Consider the following 22,611-nt stretch of genomic DNA (forward strand, 5'->3'; position numbering starts at 1 on the left):
CATCCCCCCCCGCTGCATCCCCCCCCGCTGCATCCTCCCCCCGCTGCACCCCCCCGCTATGCATCCCCCCCGCTGCATCCCCCCCGCTGCATCCCCCCACGATGCATCCCCCCACGATGCATCCCCCCCACGATGCATCCCCCCCGCTATGCATCCCCCCCGCTGCATCCCCCCCCCCGCTGCATCCCCCCCCCCGCTGCATGCCCCCCGCTGCATGCCCCCCGCTGCATCCCCCCCGCTGCATCCCCCCCCGCTGCATCCCCCCCCGCTGCATCCCCCCCGCTGCATCCCCCCCCGCTGCATCCCCCCCGCTGCATCCCCCCCCCGCTGCATCCCCCCCGCTGCATCCCCCCCGCTGCATCCCCCCCCGCTGCATCCCCCCCCGCTGCATCCCCCCCGCTGCATCCCCCCCCGCTGCATCCCCCCCCGATGCATCCCCCCCGCTATGCATCCCCCCCGCTATGCATCCCCCACGATGCATCCCCCCCCCCCCGCTGCATCCCCCCCGCTGCATCCCCCCCCGCTGCATCCCCCCCGCTATGCATCCCCCCCGCTGCATCCCCCCCGCTGCATCCCCCCCGCTGCATCCCCCCCCGCTGCATCCCCCACGATGCATCCCCCCACGATGCATCCCCCCCACGATGCATCGCCCCCGCTATGCATCCCCCCCGCTGCAATCCCCCACGATGCATCCCCCCCCCGATGCATCCCCCCCGCTGCATCCCCCCCCGCTGCATCCTCCCCCCGCTGCACCCCCCCGCTATGCATCCCCCCCGCTGCATCCCCCCCCCGCTGCATCCCCCCCCGCTGCATCCCCCCCGCTGCATCCCCCCCCGCTGCATCCCCCCCGCTGCATCCCCCCCCCGCTGCATCCCCCCCGCTGCATCCCCCCCGCTGCATCCCCCCCCGCTGCATCCCCCCCCGCTGCATCCCCCCCGCTGCATCCCCCCCCGCTGCATCCCCCCCCGATGCATCCCCCCCGCTATGCATCCCCCCCGCTATGCATCCCCCACGATGCATCCCCCCCCCCCCGCTGCATCCCCCCCGCTGCATCCCCCCCCGCTGCATCCCCCCCGCTATGCATCCCCCCCGCTGCATCCCCCCCGCTGCATCCCCCCCGCTGCATCCCCCCCCGCTGCATCCCCCACGATGCATCCCCCCACGATGCATCCCCCCCACGATGCATCGCCCCCGCTATGCATCCCCCCCGCTGCAATCCCCCACGATGCATCCCCCCCCCCGATGCATCCCCCCCGCTGCATCCCCCCCCGCTGCATCCTCCCCCCGCTGCACCCCCCCGCTATGCATCCCCCCCGCTGCATCCCCCCCGCTGTATTCCCCCCCGCTGCATCCTCCCCCCGCTGCACCCCCCCGCTATGCATCCCCCCCGCTGCATCCCCCCCGCTGTATTCCCCCCCCGCTGCATCCCCCCCCGCTGCATCCCCCGCGGAGCCCCCCGCGCTGCAGACGGGCGGTGCGCGGGAGGTTTCCCAGCGACGGGGTGGCGGGAGGGGGAGCCGGGGCGGTGCAGGCCCGGGGGGGCGGCGCTGCTCCCGGCTGTACGTCCCACTGCCGGGGCCGCTCCCCCCGCGCCGGAGGCCGGAGCCCCGGTCGGGGCCGGCCGGGCGGTGCTGGGCTGTCCGCTCCGCTCCCGCTCCCGCTCCCGGTCCCGCTCCGCTCCCCACAGCGATGGGCTCCGGGCGCCGCCGCTCGCCCCTGCCCGCGCTGCTGGTGCTGCTGGTGCTGCTGGTGCTGCTGGTGCTGCCGCCCGCGGCGTGGAGTGAGTCCACGGGGGGGGTGGGGGCCGCGCGGTGAGCCCTGGCACCCCTGCGTGTGCCCGTGTGCGTGTGTGCCCTGTGCGCGTGTACTCCATGTGTTGTGTGTGTGCGCCCTGTGTGCATGTGCCGCATGTCTGTGCTCTGAGTGTGTGTCCCATGTGTGCATGTGCCCCGTGTGTGCGTGCTCTGTGTGTGTGCTCCGTGTGTATGTGTGCCCTGTGTGTGTGTGTGCCCCAGGTATACATGTGCCCCATGTGTGTGTGCTTCATGTATATATGTGCCCTGTGTGTGTGCGTGCCCCATATATATGTGCCCCATGTGTGTGCTCTCTGTGTGTGCCCTGTGTCTGTGCCCACCCCATGTGCATGTGTGCACATGCCCCGTTTGTGTGCTCCATGTGCATGCATGTGCTCTGCGTGCATGTGCTCACCTGTGTGTGCTCCATGCGTGCTCTGCTCCGCAGTGTGTGTCAGGGGTGCGTGTGCCGTGCTCTCCCGCGGACTTTGCGTGTGCATCCGTGCTGCGCCCTGCGCAGGGCAGCAGGAGCCCCGCTAAATCCAGGTTTATTTTGCCACAGGTGACTGTGGGCCGTTGCCAACCATAAGCCACGCGGAGCCCCCAGAGGACTCTAAGCATCAGGGAAGCTTCAGCGTCGGCTCCAGAATAACGTACAGTTGCCATAGGGGTTACATTAAACGCCCCTTGCTGTCAGATACGATACAGTGCCTTACAAACTCCCAGTGGTCCAACCTCCCGGAGTTCTGTGGCCGTAAGTATTTCACTTTCTCTGAAACGAGCTGCTCGGTGATGCACGCCGCTGGGAGAGCTGCTTTAGCAATCGCTCCTTCAAGTTTCCTCATCCAGAGGGACACCAGGTGAAGTTGCTTGTCAGAGAACCTCTTACGGCCCCATTTTCCTAACCCGGCTTAGTCTGTTCGAGCCACACACTGGGGTTTGGGTGTTAAGAAAGATGAATCATCAGCTTGGGGAAGCACGGGAAAGAACCACAGTGGCACAGCGCTGGCACAGCGGCTGCTGGCGCGAGCATTCACTGAGGGGGGGGTTGGTGCTGGGCTTTGCAAACTGCCGTGGTGCGAGCTGCCTGCACTTCCCCACCTCAAACACTTCATCGGTGGAATTGGCAAGGGAGCTAAGCACTGCGCTTGTGACTGATCGAAAAAGAGCAAATTTTAACGTTTAAAACCTTTTGTCTTTAAATAGTCACCTAGGGATGTTTTTCAATTACACAAATTACTGATCACCTTCTTTAAAGTTGGGGTATTCATATTCTTAGGGCAGCTTGCGCGTTATCGCTTGGGTATGTGTTTATACGTAGCTGAATGCAAAATATTGTTATTTTTGCTTTGTAACAGTACGCTTTGGTCATCTTTGTGGTTGCTAGGTAGCTGTCTCAGCCCACCACGTGTGCACTTCGCTAGAATATCGCAAGAAGATGAAATAAAGAATTTTTATGCTGTTAACGTCACCGTGAAATATAATTGTCGCCCAGGCTACGAGAATACCACGGCCCAGCTCCCCACCAGCATGTGTCTCGATGATTTAAGCTGGTCAGAAGTTCCCGAGCTGTGTCGGAGTGAGTGTCTCCTTGCTGTTCCATTTGCTCCAGCATCCTCCCACAGCTGCACCGCAGCACTGTGTTCCAAGTGCTTGTGTTTCAGGATTGCTATTTTTTAATGACCTTTAGCATGAAATATCATCAGATGCCTGGTCTGACGTTGCCATACTGTCATGAAGAGTTTGTCTCTGGCGTTTTTGCCCATCCTTGTAGTGTCCTAAGGATAATCTTACTCTTTTCTAGGGAAATCTTGTGGTATTCCAGAAAATCCAGAATATGGCAAAGTTATTACAAGTGATCACCTGTTCGGTGCAAGGGCAGAGGTGGTCTGTAACCGTGGGTGAGTGTGAAGCTGCCCACTGCATCCCAGTCACCTGGCCAGAGCCACTGGTGTGTGAGCTGGGATGAAGGGCTCTGCCTGTCGAGTCCTCGGCACCTCTGTGGGGTGACATATTCTGGCTTGGTGACGACAGACTGGTTTGGGGTGTGCCTTTCACCCCTGCAGGTACACGTTGAAGGGAGCGTCACGGATCATCCGTTGTTCCATAAGGGGAAGTGAAGTGGGCTGGAGCCAGCTTCCCACTTGTCAGGGTAAGTTGTGCAGTGCCTGCCTGGCAATACCAGATATTCCAACTCGGAAATACTGCACTGGGTGTTGATTTGACTAAATGAAGTCAGGGCAGTAGCTCTGTTAGGGAGAGAGCTGGTGTGATGAAAGCAGGGATTAGCCAGGAGCATCGCTGGTCCTTCTGCATGTGAAGGACGGACACCAGTGACCAGCCCTGTGGCCTCGGTGTCCCTTCGGGCTGCCGCGGCACTGTGGGCACAGGACAGCGGGCTGGGAGGCACCTGAAGATATCTGGGTGCTGAGAGGGTGGCCAGTGCTCCCGCTTCAGCCCCTGTGATGGGTGCAACGTGGCCCTTGGGTTTTCCTCCTTTCACAGCGTGGAGAAGAGCATCCCAGAGGTCACCTGCTCAGTTTTTTTTCTTTTTCTCCCACAGCTATTTCTTGTTCTCCACCTCCAGCTATTCGCAATGGGACGCATAACAGCAGCGGTACAGAGGAGTTCACGTACAACTCGGTGGTGATGTACACGTGTGAGCCTGGGCTCCAGCTTGTGGGAAATGAAACTCTTCATTGTACAACAGAAAACCAGGTCGATGGCGTCTGGAGCGGGTCTCCTCCCGAATGCAGGGGTGGGCATTGCTGGATAATCATCTTGTTCTCGAGCAGTTTTTCTTGCTGTGCAGTTAATTAATCCTAATTCCCTGCTCTTAGAAAGGGAAGGGCTCCAGTCTGGCCAGCATTCCCGTAGGCGTTGTTTCCAGGGGAGCAGCATCTGCTTTCAGCAGCGATGGTTGGCAGGTCTGTGCTTTTGCACGATGCCCAGCTCTGCTGGGAGCGCCATGAGCACAGCCACACACAGGTGTACGTTTTCTCTCCAAGAGGAACAGGCAGAATTTTAATTAACAATGTGTGAAGTGTATCAGCAATTGCAAAGCTGGTGGACCAAACCCCAGAAGGGATTTGTATCTGACGTCCAACAACACCCAGGCCAAGCGGGACAGCAGGGTCCCCTCTGTCCTTAAGGGTTGTATTGTCACCAGCAGGTCCCTGTGTGACTCTTCCACAGCTCTCGCTGTTGTAGCCACAGATGCACAAGCCACCTGCTCATGCTACATTTACTCCTCACTGAAGTATTATATATATTCTGTATAAATGGAGAATTATATAAAATATAATTTTGAGTCATTTTCCTTTATTTGTTTCTCTCTATAGTTAGCACTACAGCAGCGACAAACCAAACTAAACCCTCGGAAGAGAAGATAGGAGGGAATCCTTACTGGCTAGGTAAGAATTCAGGAGAGGCATTCAGCCTCAGAGTCCTTGTAATTGCTGTAGTTGCACCCAGATTGGGCACTCCACGTGCTGTTGGTTTTCTGCTCCTGTTGTGCCTTCTTCATTCCTTTTGGTGGGTCCATCTTCCCATTTCTAAGGGACTGCTCAGGTTTGCTCCCTGTCCTAATCCCCTTTTCTCTCTGTTCTCAGCTGACATGATACGGGGTAGGATTTTTGATGCTGGTGAGGATTTTTGACTCCCTCTGTGCAGCCAAGCAGCTCAGTAGAAACCGCTGACGTTATCTTGGCTGTATTTGGATGTTGCTGAGGGTGGAGCAGCCTGGAGCTACGGACCTCAGCTCTCTCAGTGGAGAGAGGAGGAGTGAGGGACTCCGGTGGACTCCAGCAGCGTGTAATGATGTGTGTAGTAGTTGATGACAGGTTGTTTTATAGCATTTTGTCTTCTCAGCAGCTTTATGGTTATCTGGGTTTGAATAATGTTGTTCTGTGGGAATAGACTTAGGAACTTCCTTGTTTAGTTATCAGCATTGTTGGCTTCATTTTTTTAACGTGTTTCATTATTTTCTTCTCTAGTGAGTATCCTCATCCCAAGTTGCATTGGTAAGTAGTTTAAAATAGAAAATATACTTTCCTAAGCCTAAGTTGTTGTTTGCTGTTAAATACCTGGAGTTGGTGGGTTTGGTTATTCATTTCGCTACCCCTGGTACTGAGTGCTCTGGTCAGGATTCAGGGATTTCTCTGCTGTTGGGTAACGCAGCAGCGTTGCAAGCAACTGGACAGATTGTCTGTGTCTTACTATGGAAGAATCCAAAGAAGTCACTGTAAGAAGCCAACCAAAAACTGTACACCCTGTCCCTCTTGAATTGATAAAGTTGCTTTAAAAGGGCTTGGCATGCTTTGAAAGATAAGAGATTAGTGAAGCTCGGAACATCCTTGTGGTGAAAAAGTTCAAGTACTAAAAATGGTGAACGCGTTTAAAATACAAAAGGGGGCTGTCTATAACAACAATAAATGAGGATCACACCCTTAACAAGTTCAGCATGGCACCACACTTCGTGGTTTCTGTGCTTTGTGTTCAGAGACACAAGAGGGGGGTGTGCGTTATTCTGGCTGAGGGGGGGCTTCTGGGTGGTGACAGGCAGCCCCGGAGCAGAGAATTTTGCAGCCCGTCTTTTACCAAACTGCAGTATTTCTCTGGAATTACATACCAAATGTGTTGTTTATTTTGGGTTGGGTTTATTTGTAGTTGGGTTGTTTTTTTTTCTTTTTTCTTCTTTGTTTGTTAGTTCTCCTAGTAGCCCTTGGAATTCTAGCTGGGATCATCATGAGGTGCAACGACAATAAAATCCAGTAAGTGAGCTTAAGCTACCCCTTATAAATCATAACTTTCTCTAAGGTGAACTGAGTATTTCCTTTTAAGCTCTGAGGTAATTACCTTCAGTATATATTTGCACAATTGTTACTATCTTTCCATGTTGCTAAGTTGCTTTTTATTCTACGAGTGTTCTCCTTTCTGTCTCTTCAGGTCTTACGATATGGGTTTACAAAAGCACGAGATGAAGGGAAGGGATCCACCAACACATCCAAAAGGACCAGATGATGAGAAGCAGCCCTTGCCGTGGCATTCCTATTTTTGGTAGGTTTGCTTGTTCGTCTGCCCAAAAGCTTGTGCCACTCTTCCCACGGATCTCCCTGGTGTTATTTCTAGCTACAAACCTTGCCATGCCTGACTGCACATCCTCATGCAGTCTTTGACTCTAAAACACCAAGCCCTCTGCCGATGCGAGGGATGTGCCGCCCGCCCAAGAGGCAGCAGCTGCTTCACGGGAGGGTTTGGTGTTGGTGGCTGCTCTGGGGGCTCAGCAGGAGGGATTCCCCCGTCTTTCTCATCTGCAGCCACACAACGAGTTGCCACGTGTGTCCCACCTGCGAGGAGCAGCTGCACGCCGCCCTGGCCCCCCACGCCGAGCCCCCGCACCGCGGCTGTGCCGCCTGCGAGGACTGGCTGAGCGCCCAGCCCGGCACGCCGCGCACCTACTCGGTCCCCAGCATCGGCGGCAGGGACAGCCAGAGCCCAGCGGGCACGAGGTACCACGACCAACCAGGCATTTGCTCCTGGGTCCGTGTGGAGCAGAATGGGGGGAAGGGGTGCTTCTTGCAGGGGAGAAAGCATCTGTGCGCGGATAGAGCAGGATTTGCAGTTTGGATTCCTCTGGTTCCTTTAAGTTCAGTTTTGGCAGTGGAAGGTATGCGCTGTTTAGAAGAAAAGCGGTTCCGTCGGGCAGCAGTCATTCCCGGAGGGCCATGCCTTCAGCTGGGTTCAGGTTGTCTTCTCTCTCTCTCTGCGCTCAGCTCTCCTGCCCAGGCTGCAGAGGTGCTGGGGGGTGACGGCACAGGAGAAGCTGTTTCGGAGTGGAGCAAGGTGGAGCAGCCCTCGAACCGTGAAAGGTCTGTCTGCCACTCAAAAATACACAGATGCCACGGTGGCCTTGAATAAGTCGTTTCAGAGTAGAGTAGAATTGTATTTATTCAAGCAGAAAATAAGGGTGTTCCACCCCTCCTTGCTCATTCCCACCTCTTTCCTGTCTTGACACTCCGCTTAGTATTACAGCATTTAATTACTTTTGGAACACTAATCGCTCTGCTTTTTTCCCCTAACACGAGGGAGCTCTGGGCAATCTTTATGCTTTGTTCTTTCAGTGCTTTTAAAAGGCATTCCGCACGTGTGTGTGTTTCTCCTGTTCCTTTACTTGTGTTGCGCTGCACACCACAGTGCCTGGAGGGTTCCCGTGCCAATGCCGAGCTGCCCGCTTTGCTCCTCCTCTGCTCTGGGAGAGCAACAGGCGTCTGAGGCGTAATTGGCTTTGCAGGTTTCGTGGGGTGAGGCTGGGAACTGGGGGTCTAGCTATAAGGAGGGTACGGATTTATGAAGCAGTGTGTTTCAGGAGAAGCAAAGAAACATCTCATCCATTTTAGCAAAGCGGGGGAGGTTTGTGATAGAGCTGACTCCAGGTTTCCATCCTGCTTGGGACGGCACCTCAGTACTGGGGAAGCTGGCAGTGCTGAGCGTCACGGTGATTTTTGAGTCTCTCTAGAGGGACTCAACATAGGACCTCAGTGATGCTTCTCCACAGCAGCCACCACATCTGCCCCATCTGTGAGAACTGGCTGCGCGCCCACCTTGGCCAGTGTGACAGTGCAACACCTGGGGGGCGGCCGGGGGGGCCCCGCCGGCAGGACGAGAGGTGAGTGCGATGCGGCCGGTGCAGGGAGCTCCTCTCAGCATCGAGCACCGCGGTGTGCGCCGAGCATCCTCAAACCTGAGTTAACCGCTTCGCTTGGAATAAAAAAATGACGGAGGCGCGTAAATGTCAGTTCCGCTTGCTTATAGCTTTGAATCGGAGGAAAAGCACAGTGCCTGCTTGCAAGCAGAGAGGTGAAACTGGTGTGGGGTTTATCCGGATGATGCTGGCGTGGTTTTCTTGGTGTGTCTGAACCAGCTTGTGCTCCTCAGCTGCCCTCGCTTGGCTCAGCCTCACGTCTTCTTTGGCCCACAATGGAGCTCTGGTTTTGGTTAAGCAGCAAAGAGCCGGAGTGCTGTAAGAGACCCTTCCGTTCACCTAGCTGCCGAGAGCTTTTTCCCCCCCAGGCATGGCTTTTTTGTTTGGGGTACAGCAGCCATGAGGTGAGCAAAGAGCTGCTCTATGCCTCCCGTATTTTTTGGCAGTTGCCCACAAAGCTTAAGAGTCATCACTGGCAGAGGCAAATTCAAACAAATATTTGGTTAAAATCAACACGGTTTGAGGCGTGCACCTGCCTGCTTTAGCTTTTTTAAGTATGAACTTCTTTTTAGTGATCATTGATTTCGTCTGCTTGTTCCACTTGCTTTTAGCCCTAACCCTGGAGGAGCCATTTTGGTTCTGCACTCATGAGTCGCTAGTTGTTTGGGTTTAAAAAGTTCATAACTTTGAAACTGTTAATGAAACTAGCTCTCATGGGTGGCAGAGCCTGTGTGGCGTGGCTCGGCGAGGAGCACTTTCCGACATGAACCCGCCAGGGCTCACCCTTGGCTCTCTCTTCACAGCCCATGGGGTCCCGTCTGCCCCCCCTGCACCGACCGGCTGCACATCTCCCTTGTCCACAGCGACAGGGCGAGCTGCCCCGTGTGTCCCCTGGCCGGCGAGGGGACCCTGGCTCACCTTGTCTCCCACTGCACCCCCAGCTGCCACGTCTGCCCCGTCTGCGCGGTGCCCACCCACGCACACCTGTGCCAGCCCCAGCACCCAGCACCCAACGGTAGGGACCCCCACGGGAGACACCCACGCTATGGGGCCACCAACTGGCGGCTGCAAAGCTGAGGGGCTGCAGCACGTGGTGACTAACCCTAATTAATTGCTCATTTCCCTGTTGCAGGATAAATGCCGACAGCTGTAGCGTTATCGGCGTGAGGCTGGCGGGAGGGCAGGGGGGTCATTGGCGCTCTCAGGGCTGACGCTTGACATGCAATAAGGCCACCTGAAGTGTCTCATTTCACAATCAAGAATTTCTTTGTAAAGAAGCAGGAAAACCAAAGCATACTTCAAATCCAGCTCCACGGTGGTTCAATACCTACTCTGTTGTTTGGTTTAGTATAACAAAACTATTTTTGTAGCTTTTAAAGTGAGGGTTTAAAAAAAAGTTAGTAAACGTTTCTTTCCACTGGGAAAACAGTTTCAAAGTAAACACACTCTTTGCACAGTCTTGCAAGATTTACTTGTATTATAAAAGTTACTACTTGTATTTTAAAAAAACGTACTTGTTTACTGAGGTTCCTTTACTAGCATACAGATAAAAGTGCAACAATTGCAGTATTTATAATGAAACGTTTTGTAAATAAAAGGAATACAAAATAAGCAATGATGGCATCCTGGCTTGGGGTTGGCATTGGGTTGGTGGTGGTTTTTTTTCATATTTACTAATGAAACTTTCTCACAGAGCACTTGAAATGGTTTTGCAATGTCATTCTTTGCTGGATGTAATCAAGTACTCAGGTAATTGCTGCTGCTCAGATAATTGCTGCTGTCATGTCCATAGCAATGTGCCTGGCCCTTCCTGGGAACTGTGATAGTGTTTCCTGGGAACCGCAATGACAGAGGCAAGGCACTGGGGCTGGAGCAGAGTCCGTTCCCCCCCACCCCCACCCCGGGCAGTACCGGGGAGGTGTGGGGAAGGTGTGGATCCTCTCCAGATATAACCCTGCCTCAGCTGACCCCGAGTATTCCTGTACCAGGCTGCAGCTCTGGCAAGGAGTTCAAGAGGATTAAGCTGACTGCTCCCTGCTTGGTGTTTATGGGCCTGTACTCCTTGTTTTGTTTTGACGTGGGGGCAAAATCAACAGTGATAATACAGAAGCTGTAAAAATTGCCTTCCTGCTTTATCGGTGTTTGCCAACAGATTGTGTTTATTGGTGTTCTGGCAAAGGACAGGCAGTGCCACAGGTAGGGCAGAAAGGTGCTGTGCAGTTGTCTGATTCTGATACTGTATTTGTTACCGGGCTGGGACACAGCGTGTTTCTGGGGGCTTGTGCTGATGGGTGCAGTCCTGATATTGCTTTGAGGAGAGGCAATGGCCACCCATCCCTCACTGTCCCCTTTTCATCGTCCCTTCGAACAGGGGGTTGGAGGCAACAGGGGCTGTTCCAGGGGTGCCAAGCGGTACCCGCAGCATGCCCTGAACCTCACCTAACTGATGGAGAGGTGCAGGGAAGAGGAGGCACAGGCAGGGCACATCACGGTGTGGCAGCAAGGCAAGAGCTTGGGCTGCCCTCGAGGTGAGGACCAAGGGTAGGGTGGGGACACCGAGCAAGGGTAGGCATCCCTCGCAGGGGTAAGCACCCCTCGCAGGGGTAAGCATCCCTCGCAGGGGTAAGCATCCCTCGCAGGGTAAGCATCCCTCGCAGGGGTAAGCATCCCTCGCAGGGGTAAGCACCCCTCGCAGGGGTAAGCATCCCTCGCAGGGGTAAGCATCCCTCGCAGGGTAAGCATCCCTCGCAGGGGTAAGCATCCCTCGCAGGGGTAAGCATCCCTCCCAAGGGTAAGCATCCCTCGCAGGGGTAAGCATCCCTCCCAAGGGTAAGCATCCCTCGCAGGGTAAGCATCCCTCGCAGGGGTAAGCATCCCTCGCAGGGGTAAGCATCCCTCGCAGGGGTAAGCACCCCTCGCAGGGGTAAGCACCCCTCGCAGGGGTAAGCATCCCTCGCAGGGGTAAGCACCCCTCGCAGGGGTAAGCATCCCTCGCAGGGGTAAGCATCCCTCCCAAGGGTAAGCATCCCTCGCAGGGGTAAGCACCCCTCGCAGGGGTAAGCACCCCTCGCAGGGGTAAGCATCCCTCGCAGGGGTAAGCATCCCTCCCAAGGGTAAGCATCCCTCGCAGGGGTAAGCATCCCTCGCAGGGTAAGCATCCCTCGCAGGGGTAAGCATCCCTCGCAGGGGTAAGCATCCCTCGCAGGGGTAAGCATCCCTCGCAGGGGTAAGCACCCCTCGCAGGGGTAAGCATCCCTCGCAGGGGTAAGCACCCCTCGCAGGGGTAAGCATCCCTCGCAGGGGTAAGCATCCCTCGCAGGGCTGGCTCTCCCGGGACACGCACAGGCTGTGCGCTGGGTTGCTGAGCTCAGGGGTTATTAACCCTTTCGTGCCAGGGGCCGGGCCGGAGAGCTTTACCCCGCGCTGCCGGGGGGAGCGGGGGGAGCCCCCAGCCCAGCACCAGCCGCCTCTTTTGCTCTTTCCCTGTTGTCAAGCGGCGTCGTTCCTTACCCAGTAACGGAGGGAGCGGCCCCGGGAGCCCAGCCCCACCGCGGCAGCGGAGGCATCAAAGAAGCGGGGGCTGGCCCGGCCCCTGCCCGCCCCGGAAAGGGCCGTGCTGCGGCTCAGGGCTGCATCTGGCATCCGCGCCGGCGTCCGCACCCGCACCCGCACCGGGACCCGCACCGGGCGCAGCCATGACGCTGCTCTGGCTCTGCGCGGTGCTGCTGGCGCTGCCTGGCGCCTGGGGTGAGCGGGGCTGCGTGGGAAGGGGGCAAGACTGTGTGGGGAAGGGGGCGAAGGTGCGTGGGGAAGGAGCAGGGCTGCCTGGGGGAGGGGGCGAAGGTGCGTGGGGTGAAGCTGCCTGGGGAAGGGGCAGGGCTGCCTGGGGAAGGGGGTGAAGCTGCTTGGGGAAGGGGGCAAAGCTGCCTGGGGAAGGGGCTTGGTGGGGATGGGCCTGCCTGGGAAAGGGGGCTGGGTGGCGTGGGGCCGGGGCTGCGTGGGGAAGGGCCAAGGCGAGCCCCCCCAGCCATCACCCCCTGCCCTCAGGTGAGTGTGGGCAGCCACCCCGGTTTGCCTTCGCGGAGCCCCCCGTGCCCCTGGAGCCGCCCTACGCCGTCGGGGCCACGCTGAGGTACAGCTGCCGCCCGGGGTACACGATGGCCAGGGGCAAGTCCCCCGTGGTCACCTGTGGCCCCAACTCCCTCTGGTCATGGGACCCTGACTTCTGCATCGGTGAGTTCCCCTGTGGCAAGCTCCGGGGGTGGCAGAGGGGGGTCCTGCTGCACCCAGGACCCCGCTGGCGGTTCGGCACCGTTGAGCAGGATGCTGCCTGGGGTGTGGTTTTTCGGGGACCTGAGGATGAGCGCTTTCGCTGCATGTCTGCTGGTGGCTGCCCTTCCGCCTGCTGACGTTAGGCTCTGGGAGGTGACCTCTGTCCTGCTTAATTACTTTATAATCTAGTGATATAGCGTAAATGGTATAATTGCAAAGAAACAAAGTACAGTGTGGAAAAGGCTGCGGGAGTCTATTGTCCCCATGTAATGCACCTGTACTGGCCCTAAGGCCATCGGGGGGTCCCCCCTGTCCCCTTGTCCCCTTCTCCTTCACACCATTTCCCACCTCTGCCTGAGCCCGCCTCGCTCTTTATCAGTTTCCTTTCTCAGTAAGCCCATGAACCTTGGCTCCTTTAGTTTGTCCTTAGCTTTAGCTGTGCTGTTTCTTGCTTTTTATTTTATTTTAACTTCCAGTTCCTCAGAAGTTAATGTGGCTTTTCCATCTGTTTTGAAAGTGCTGTTTGCTCATGAGGGAATTTAGGTGCCTGGTAAATGGTCAATTAGTCTGTAATGACACCAAACAGCACTGACACCTGCATTTCACTATGGTGCTATAAAATAAAGCTAATGCTGATCACTTACTGTTTTGCTGATTGACTGGATGCCAAGCAAAAATGAATTCCGGATCAAATATAAGAATAAATGCAGTTTATTATATTACAATATAATAAAGGAAAATAGCATGCAATATGGTAAAAGGAAAGAGTACTAGTTATTGTGCATAATAACATAACAGAGCAATAGGAGCAAAGCACCAATTCGTTACTGCAGAGCTTTATAGAGGCTGTGTCCTGGTTTTGGCTGTGGTGGAGTTAATTTTCCGGTGCTGGGAGTTTCTCGTAACTGGGAAAATTCCTGCGCAGCACGGTCCACCCGTCGGTGAGGCTGCTGGCCTGCTCCCGGAGCTTGCCTGCCTTTATGCTCAGTGAAAACCAAAACACACCAGGGACGTTGGCCAGACACTTGAGCGCAGCGGAGTTACCATCGTGACACAGCTCACACAGTATTAGTGTCTGGGTGGTCCCGCTCACATTTTGCTTGTTCGGGGGGCTCAGGACAAACCCCAGCTGCTCATTCAAGTTGTCCTTGAGCTCCCTGTCTGAGTTAAGCAATTCCTAATTGAAGACAAAGGCTTTTTCATAAGCAGTAATCAATTTACTATATTTTCACCACCTTTGCCCTTCCAGGAAAGTCATGTGGTCCACCGGACATCATGAACGGCAAATTTGACTACACGACCGACCTCTTGTTCGGGGCGATGATAACCTTCACCTGTAACTCAGGGTAAGCGTTGGGCCAGGCTCCTGGTGAGCTGGCAGCGCAGAGACTGGGGAGACAGCACCCATGGGAGACTCGGAGTTTCATAATAGCTGGGGGCTCTTTCCTTGGTGAGCACGGGCACAGCTGGAGGTGTTTGGAGCAGGGAGCCATAGGGGTCTCCCGCTGTTGCTGTCAAAACAGATGATCTTCTAGGCGTGAGAGCATGGTCTTTGCAGATTGCTTTTCGGCTGCTTTGCCAAGGGTTTTGTTCCTTTCCTGTCGGTGCTCGTTAGTAATTCATCATTTGCTGTTGTGCAATGGGTCTGGCTGGCCATGTCTTAGCGAAGGGGTCTTGGGAAAAGAGTGCTGTGGTGTCCTGGGAGGCTGGGAGCGGGGCCAGAGGGGAGCAGAGGGTTAAGGTACGGTCAGTGTGACACCTAGCTCTGCTCAGAAAATAAGTTGCTGTTTGGGTCTGTGGCCACACAGCACGGGGCTGAACAGAGCCAGGGTGGGGATGGTGGGGATGCCGTCTCCCCCGCGCTCCTGTGAGCCTTGTGCAAGTATTAAGCTTCCTCTAACTGCATCATATCTTGCATTTCTTTAGGTAGTGAGAAAATAGTGTTTTATGGGAGGGCTAGCTGACTCTCCCCTAGGGTTCAGCTCCTCCAGAGAATACCATTAGAAACTGTACAACTTTCTGAATTTCCCAAGTTGTCCTTCACTTTTTTCAGAGATTCAACCTTTTCTTTTCTTAGGTACCGATTAGTTGGGGCATCATCTGCGCAATGTGTACTTGACGGCAATGAAGTTTCTTGGAGCAGCATTCCACACTGTGACAGTAAGCAGATCTTAAATGTTTTGTGTACATCTCTTCCTCAAAGCTAATACAGTATATATATGGTAATTTGGGGAACAGCAGGTGGATACTTTTTGCCTGGTACCTAATGCAAATTACATTAGCCTTCAAAGAGACTTTAACATCTTACCCCTCCCCAAACAAGCACTCTTGGTGAGCTGGGAATGAAAATTAAATACTGAGGCAGCTCTCTGGATGTTGGCAGCAGCTCTGCAGGCAGAGATGTGGCTGCTTGTTGGGGTTGCCCAGCCTAGGCACACAGCAAGCTTCCTGCCGGGCTGGTGTGGACCTGGCATCACTCGTGTTTCTTTTCTGTCAGGCAACTGTTGCTGATTTTTTTTATCAAGAGGTGTGCTTGACCGGGACTGGGATACCTTCAGACATGTCTGCACACCCAAAATCTCAATTTTCAAAGGGGAGAGAAATGCTAAGAGATCTGTTGGTGCTATTTGGGCTTTTTTAGCATCCTGTAGGATGGGCCTGACCATCGGCTGCTGCTAGTTTAGATGGTTTGCTGCTACAACAGGTGTGCTGGCCTCATCCTTGTTAGAGTGATGAAGGTAGGAAATGCCATCACCAGTAGGTGAGGGTCCCAAATTGCTTGGTGAGAGCATATTTATTGCCTCAAGAAGGCAACTTCTGTAGTATCTCCTCTTGGATGATAGATGCTATTTTGCCATTTTACCGTTTCTGCATTTAAAAAAATCCTGAAACACATTCAGAATTTAAAGGCACATTCAAGACTTCAGGTTGAGATGATTGCTTTAGGGCTGCTTCCCTGTTTTTTCTTTGGGGGTTTATTTTTTTTTTGGTTTCTAGTAGCTAGTTTCATATTCGATGGAAATGTTCTTGCATTTTCTTGCTGTTGCTTCCTCATGCAGTTATTCCCTGTTTACCACCTCCTGAGATCAAGAATGGGCAGCTCACCGATGGGGACAGAGATTTCACCTTTGGCATGGTTGTAACCTACAGATGTAACCAGGGTTTTTCTCTTATTGGAAATGAGACAATTCACTGTACGACAAATGATAACCTTAATGGAATATGGAGCAGTCCAGCCCCTGAATGCAAAGGTAGCTGCTTTCTTTCTCTCCTTTTTCTTTTGACCTTGTTTCTCATCCCTCTCCCTCTGTACTTGCCCAATGGGCTGCCAGCCGTGAGGAGGTTGATTTGAGTCTAAAAGGATTCCCAAAAAGCCTAACGCAGTGGTCTCCCAAGTCGTGCGGAGAGGCAGGGCTTGGTTTAATGGATTCTTCAGCCCACAGAAAGCCTCCCTCTCCCTACCCATGCCCAGGGCTTCCTGCAAATGAAAAACAAAGCTGTCACGTGTGCAGTTTCTTAATGATGTCTCTGTTCATGGAGCATTTGTACCCCACTGGGGACCTGCCTCTCTCAAAGCGAAAGGACAGCAGTTCTTTGGTAAGCTTCTCGCACGATGCCTCTGGTGTCACTGCAGGGCTTTTCCTTCTTATTCTTATTGTCTTTTCTTCACTTCCAGTGGTCAAATGTAAAAATCCAGAAGTGAAAAATGGGAAAAGGTTATCCGGCTTTGGCACTGAGCACACGTACAAAAATACGGTGGTCTTTGAGTGTAATCCTGGTCATGTATTAAATGGTAGCAATATAGTGACTTGTGAAGCAGACAGTACCTGGAAGCCACCTCTGCCAACATGTGACCCAGGTGAGTACAAATTAATTTCCTTGAGCAATTGCCGTGATGTAGGTCTAAGAGCTGTTGAGCGTGCCAGCTTCTGAACCTTGTGCACTTGTAGTCACACCCTTGCAGAGCATGCTGGCGTGCATCCTCAGCACGGCAGCCCAGGCCAGTCACATGTTTATACCTGAAGCTGTTTATTTGTGAGCAGCAAATGGTCCAAAAGTGCGCTGAAAGAAGAGGCAACACCTGACAAGCTGGCTTCACCAGCTTCCAGACCTGTCGGGGATGCTTGGCTTCTGAGCTCAGCTGAGTCGAGGTCCTGCATGGTGGGCTGGTCAGTGAAGGAGCGTCTCTGAGGCAGAGATGCTGCTCAATCTCCACCTTTTCTCCAGTTAAGCAAACTGACGTATACTGCTGTTTCCTAAATGGGTTGGATGTAAACTGTGTCCCAGACACTAACATTCAAACAGGTTAAAAAGCTGTGTGCTCCAAAACGTGCAGTTCGCTGTTGTTACTACAGACCCTCTGGGGACCCTTCTGTAACTAACCTTGCTTTTGTCTCCAATTGCTAGTGTGTGGTCCTGCTCCACACTTCTCTTTCGCTGAGTTAACAAGTATTGTGGGTGACAGCTCTCTTGCTGGAACTGAATTGAGATATCAGTGTAAACCGGGTTATGACACGGCAAGTGGAAAGTCATCTGTTGTCACTTGTCTGAGTAATGGAACTTGGTCTGCAGAGCCAGACTTCTGTATACGTGAGTATCTCTGTTCCTCTCCCATCCTGACTGTGCGAGTGATCTGTGCATGCTTGAGATGTTACTCTGAAATCTGGGTCGTGCCCATCTCTGGGTTTGAAGTAATTCCCGTGTTGCTTTCTTTCCCTCTAGGACAGCAATGCACTCATCTCACATTAGCAAACGGGGCTGTGATTGCAGCCAATTTCCTGTTTGAGACCGTTGTGACATTCATATGTGAGCCTGGGTGAGTGGATCACTGCTTGAAAGGCACCAACTTGGGGATCAGAAGATGGGGATCACAGGCAGTAACACCCTCCTGGGTTTCCCAGTGCAAGTCTCCAGTGAAACTCTACATCATGTCTTCAGTGAGATGAGCATGTGGCAACACGCGTGTGCTTGGTGATGCAGTGAACTGCTTCAGCTCTTATTAGTGCCCTTATTTAGCGGCTTCGGCATGGCCGGATCCCATCTCATAGCGGGGGCAACTTCTGCTTAATACCTTGCCTACACACAGTGGTGGGGAGGCAGGGGAAGAACCCTTTCTGGGATGTCTTCTAGAAAGCCCTAAACTTCTCTTTCTTTAGGTATGAATTAAAGGGGTCGTCTTCTGCCAAATGTGTGGTATCCGGGAACGGAGTTGATTGGGATACAGCACCTCCTCGCTGTGAAAGTAAGAAGGAAAAACCCTGCATGGAGCTGTTAAGATTTGGGACTGTGCTGGTGTAGCTGCCTTGCTGGTGGACTTGGGCTGCTCTTCCTTGTGCTTATTAATTCAATCAAGTGTAAAATTCATTATTTCAATACTAACACGTGTTGGTGAGGCCTTAGGTGCAATATTCTGGTATGATTCAGAAATTAGGCTGACAAAGTGGCAGGAGCAAGGGAAGAGCAGAGATTACAGGGGAAAAAAACAGTCACAGGAGGAAAGTTTTCTTTCTCTAGTTACTAGCAAAAGGTAAAGATAATTGGATGCTAGAACTCTGTCCTCTCAATTTGGTATAATGCTGAAATGAGGTGTTACGAAGTCAGTGTGTAGTGTTTTGTGAAGCTAGAAATGGCTGAAACACTTCTAGCCTGATAAGGCATTTCAGTGGCTCATTTCATGGGGTGAGATCCTGAAGTTGGGGCTAGCAGGCAGTAGCTGAGGTCTAGCACCGAGCAGGAAAGCTCAAAGGATTTTCAGTTGCTGCTAGACGCGTGACATTTGGCTGTACCTCCTTTTCCTCACACACCTCTTCACCTTTCCAGTTAGGAGCACTACTCATCCACCCTTGCCGACATTCCCCAGCATTCTCTGTGAAGAGCCCCCCACAATTGACAACGGGATGCACAATGGCACGAAGGGCACACGCTTTGTCCATGGCTCAGTGGTAGTCTATGAATGCAAGGATGGCTTCACCCTTGCTGGACCAGCTTCTATTCACTGTAAAGCAGATCAGCAATACCCTGGAGTCTGGAGCAAACCTACCCCTGAATGCAGAGGTGACTTACCTCCTGTGCCTAGTCTTGCTGCCTCCTCTCTGTCTCCACTCTTGCCGACATTCCCCAGCATTCTCTGTGAAGAGCCCCCCACAATTGACAACGGGATGCACAATGGCACGAAGGGCACACGCTTTGTCCATGGCTCAGTGGTAGTCTATAAATGCAAGGATGGCTTCACCCTGGCTGGACCAGCTTCTGTTCACTGTAAAGCAGATCAGCAGTACCCTGGAGTCTGGAGCAAACCTACCCCTGAATGCAGAGGTGACTTACCTCCTGTGCCTAGTCTTGCTACTTCCTCTCTGTCTTCAAAATATCTGTTTTTTCCTTCCTCTGTGACTCCTCAAATCAGATAGTTCTGCTAAGGAGTAAGCCTTCAATGATTCCTGAAACAGCTTCAGTTCAAACCCAGTGCCAAAAGAGCGTGATTAGGTGGTGGTGTGGACTCACAGGCTAGTGGAAACGTATTCTGGTAAAGCCATCTGGGTTTTAACAGATGAACATCTGTGGAGCTGGGCTGTGCAGGGGTCCTGTTCTGTGTGGTGCTTAAATTGTCTTCCTTGTGCCTTGGCTCTGGCTTGAGACACTGCATGTTGTGTAGTTTGATGAATAACCATGCTGAACGGGTGCCGAGTTCCACATTTTTGCTTACTTCCTTTCCAGGTGGAGCGAACATGATCATTGCTGGTAAGCGATACGTACTCCTGAACCTCTGTGCCATGATCTTGCCTATCTTTATGTTATTGTTTCCTGTATGTTCTGCTTGAAATAGGCTTAAAAGCCTTCTACTAGGGTCTGCTGTCGTATTGCTTTAAGATCATGCTGTGAAAAGGAGGGGGGAAGGTAAAGGGGACAAGGGAGGGAAGAGGTAGTTGAATATGTTTGAAGACTGAAGTTTCTTATTTGATTCTTGTAGGAATCTTCCCCCTCCTCCTGGCAATGCTGATTATGAACCTCTAGATTAGGGAACAGGCACAGTGGCGAGGCACCTGTAGACCTGTTGGACTTGATCACACTGATCTCAGTGCTCTGCTTTTCCATCCTGTGAAATTGGCCTTGAAGCAGCAATCAACAGACCTTGGATGACAAAGCCCAGACCCTGCGCTACTGCCTGGGAAGCACTTGCACTTTGGCTGCAGCTGCAGCAGCTGCACGCTGTGTTGGACACACAACTCATGCGCAGGGATGGGGTGGGATGGGATAGGATGGGATGGGTTAGGATGGGATGCTTTCTGCCACCCAGCTAAGAATGCTGTTCAGAAATCAAGTGCAGTTATCCTCATGTTAAATCGTAGCGATGCCAAAAACCTTCACGCTGCAGTAGAGAAGGCTCAGGAAAACCCTGCGCTTCGGGTACCTCCACGTGTTCAGTTTCTCAGCCCCATGAAGCTCGTGTTGTGCCTGGTCCTGATCAGGATCCAGGTGTTTCTTAAGTGCCTTGAGGTGGAAAGTGCTGCTGCTGCTGCTGAGAGGATTAAAGGTGAATGTCTTCATGTGAGTGATACATACTTATAAAAATTGTCTGACAGAAATGGGATGTGTAAGCTGGGTGTTACCTGTGAGAACTGAAAGCATTGAAAATGTTCACAGAAAACCACAGATGTAGCCGTTACTTCGAGGTGAGCCTGAACCATTGTGCAAATAGCAATCCTTACAGACCAGTAATTTTACCAGAGAGAAAAAAATTTAAAAGTGTTATTACAAAGAATTGCTATTCTGAGTCTTCCTGTACGTACTAAAATTGGTTTTAAACTTCAGCTGAAGATCTTGCCCTGGCACTTATCTGCATCACGCTGAGGCTTTTCCGTGAGTACTTTGCGGAAACACCCTTCCTGTCTCCGCAGTGACTCAACGCTTCTCTAGAAGTGCCGAAGCCTTCAGGGGGCTGACAGCCCCTGGAGGGACCCAGCTGAGTGGGTGCTTGGGGGCAACAGAGCTTGTCCACAAGCAGATGGTGCCTGTGCCGAATGCAGAACTTGCAGCTGTCTCGGCAGATGCCACCAAACATCAGAAAGTTGCTGCTTGTGAACCTTTTCACTTTCTGCTCAAATGCCACCTGCCTGGGGTGGCTCTGATGCAGGGAGTCCCTGTCTGAATTTGCACTTAAAAGACTTTTTCCAGGTGGTGCTGTGCACCCCTAGTCCCACTGCAGGATCCCACTGGGATGCCCCGGGGCTGCTGTGATGCTGGGGAGGAAAAGCAGGTTTTTGGCCTCTCACTGCGCTGGCAGCAGCACTGGTGGGTGGCTGCACCCAAAGCAGGTGCAGGTGCACATCAAACCAAAGCCTTCCTTTACTCCTCCGTGGCGAAGAGGACGCAAACCCCACATCTTTTGTGTGCTTTGTTTCTATCCTGTCTCACCTGACCTAGCTGGTTGTTGTGTTGGGGATGTTTGCGAGGGTAGGGAGAGGGGAAGTGCCTTGTCCCAACTCGAGTCAGGCTTTGGCAGTGCCATGAGGACAGCTCAGATCATGGCATCTCCCTCACGTTGTCTAAACCAAAGTGCCCTTGATTTGTTTGGTTGATAGAAAGCATGCATTGTGGTGTTAGCTTCCTTTCCTGGTTTTAACTCCATGCTAAATGAGCACTTAATATGCTAAAGAGATATGTAGCATCTTGTAAAATAAAGTCAAGATTTGCAGGTTTCCTGGGAATCCCGTTTATCAGGGAAAAAAAAACTGTGATGGGATTTAAACTTGTTCAGCCTGAATCCAGCTTGAGACAATAGGCCCTTTAGCTGCTGGTGAAGCAAGATTTTGAGGTTTGGGGGTTCGTCTGATGCAGAGGTGCATCGCCCGTCTGGGAGCTTCTTGTGATGCGCAGTTGGGAACGGAAAGTATTTGAAATGTGCCTACCACATACTTTTTGTTTCTGCATTTTTAACCAGTGCTTTCCTGTTAATAGGAACATGCATCTAATTAAAGGGGAAAACACAAACAGCCATTTCCATCAACACGTTAGTCTTGTTCGGAATAGACCCACAAAGTTCTCCCTTCCCAGCAGAGTGCGGTCCTGCTCAGCTGCCCCTGGGGCACCCTGAGGTGCTGGGTTGGGAAGCCAGTCTTGCAGAACAAGCACTTGCAGATTGCTCATTATTTTTATCTATCTCTTACCGTAAGCCACGTGAGTGACTAGATGAACAAAACACAAACGTAAAGCCTTGTACCATAGTGTTGGGTTCGGTTTTGTTATTTTAATCCAGGCACAATTGTTCCTACTGCATAGTCCAGGGTGGTTTTTCCAAAAGTTTTAACACCTGATTTGGGATCGGCTTGAAACGACCTCCCCGCAACCGAATGAAAGGAACCGTGAGTGCTGTGATGTAGCTTACAGGTACGGTCACCAAAACTGACTTGAAGAGGACTTATCTGTAGTGTTTGTAATTGAGTTGTATGTAATTTTACTTTATAATCTCAGTGTAACGATCAAGTGCAATTCCAAATTGTGAAGTGTAAATCTTGGATGTGTAAATATCGGAAGCTCTTTGTCAATAAAAGGGATAAAAGGCCTCGGACAATATGTGTCGCTGCTTGTTTCAGGCTCAGAAAGCATCCCCCGCTGCGCAAGGCGGGGAGCTGCTCCTACATCAAAAAGTCCTGTCTGTGGACTCTTCTTCTTCCAGCCAGCGGCGAGGGATGATGCAGGCATGGATGAGTCCCAGAGCAGCCAGGGTCAGGTTGGGAGGATTCAGGTCAGTGGCTGTGCTGTGTGCTGTGCCTCCTGCTCCGAGCACCCATGGCGCCAAGGGACACACGTGTCCCTGCTGCCGTTGGTTCCAGGTGTGTGGGAGGA

At 53.0% G+C, this 22,611-nt stretch overlaps 1 protein-coding gene across 1 annotated transcript; it reads left to right on the top strand.

Annotated features, from left to right (window-relative positions):
• Positions 1-1,564: 1,564 nt before the first annotated feature.
• CR1L (complement C3b/C4b receptor 1 like) lies at positions 1,565-22,327 on the top strand. Its single transcript, XM_055819957.1, has 26 exons — positions 1,565-1,780; positions 2,356-2,547; positions 3,181-3,372; positions 3,598-3,694; positions 3,860-3,945; positions 4,357-4,551; positions 5,135-5,206; positions 5,789-5,815; positions 6,502-6,565; positions 6,741-6,851; positions 7,112-7,303; positions 7,568-7,663; positions 8,311-8,460; positions 9,300-9,511; positions 11,863-12,243; positions 12,544-12,729; positions 14,018-14,114; positions 14,846-14,928; positions 15,828-16,019; positions 16,445-16,627; positions 17,176-17,358; positions 17,491-17,584; positions 17,925-18,010; positions 18,589-19,083; positions 19,483-19,506; positions 19,736-22,327. Exons 1-26 carry the CDS (start codon positions 1,690-1,692, stop codon positions 19,777-19,779), a joined length of 3,825 nt encoding a protein of 1,274 aa, XP_055675932.1. The 5' UTR covers positions 1,565-1,689; the 3' UTR covers positions 19,780-22,327.
• The last annotated feature ends 284 nt before the right edge of the window (positions 22,328-22,611 follow it).

This window comes from Falco peregrinus, chromosome 16 (assembly GCF_023634155.1).
Source record: "Falco peregrinus isolate bFalPer1 chromosome 16, bFalPer1.pri, whole genome shotgun sequence".
Lineage (NCBI taxonomy): Eukaryota > Metazoa > Chordata > Aves > Falconiformes > Falconidae > Falco > Falco peregrinus.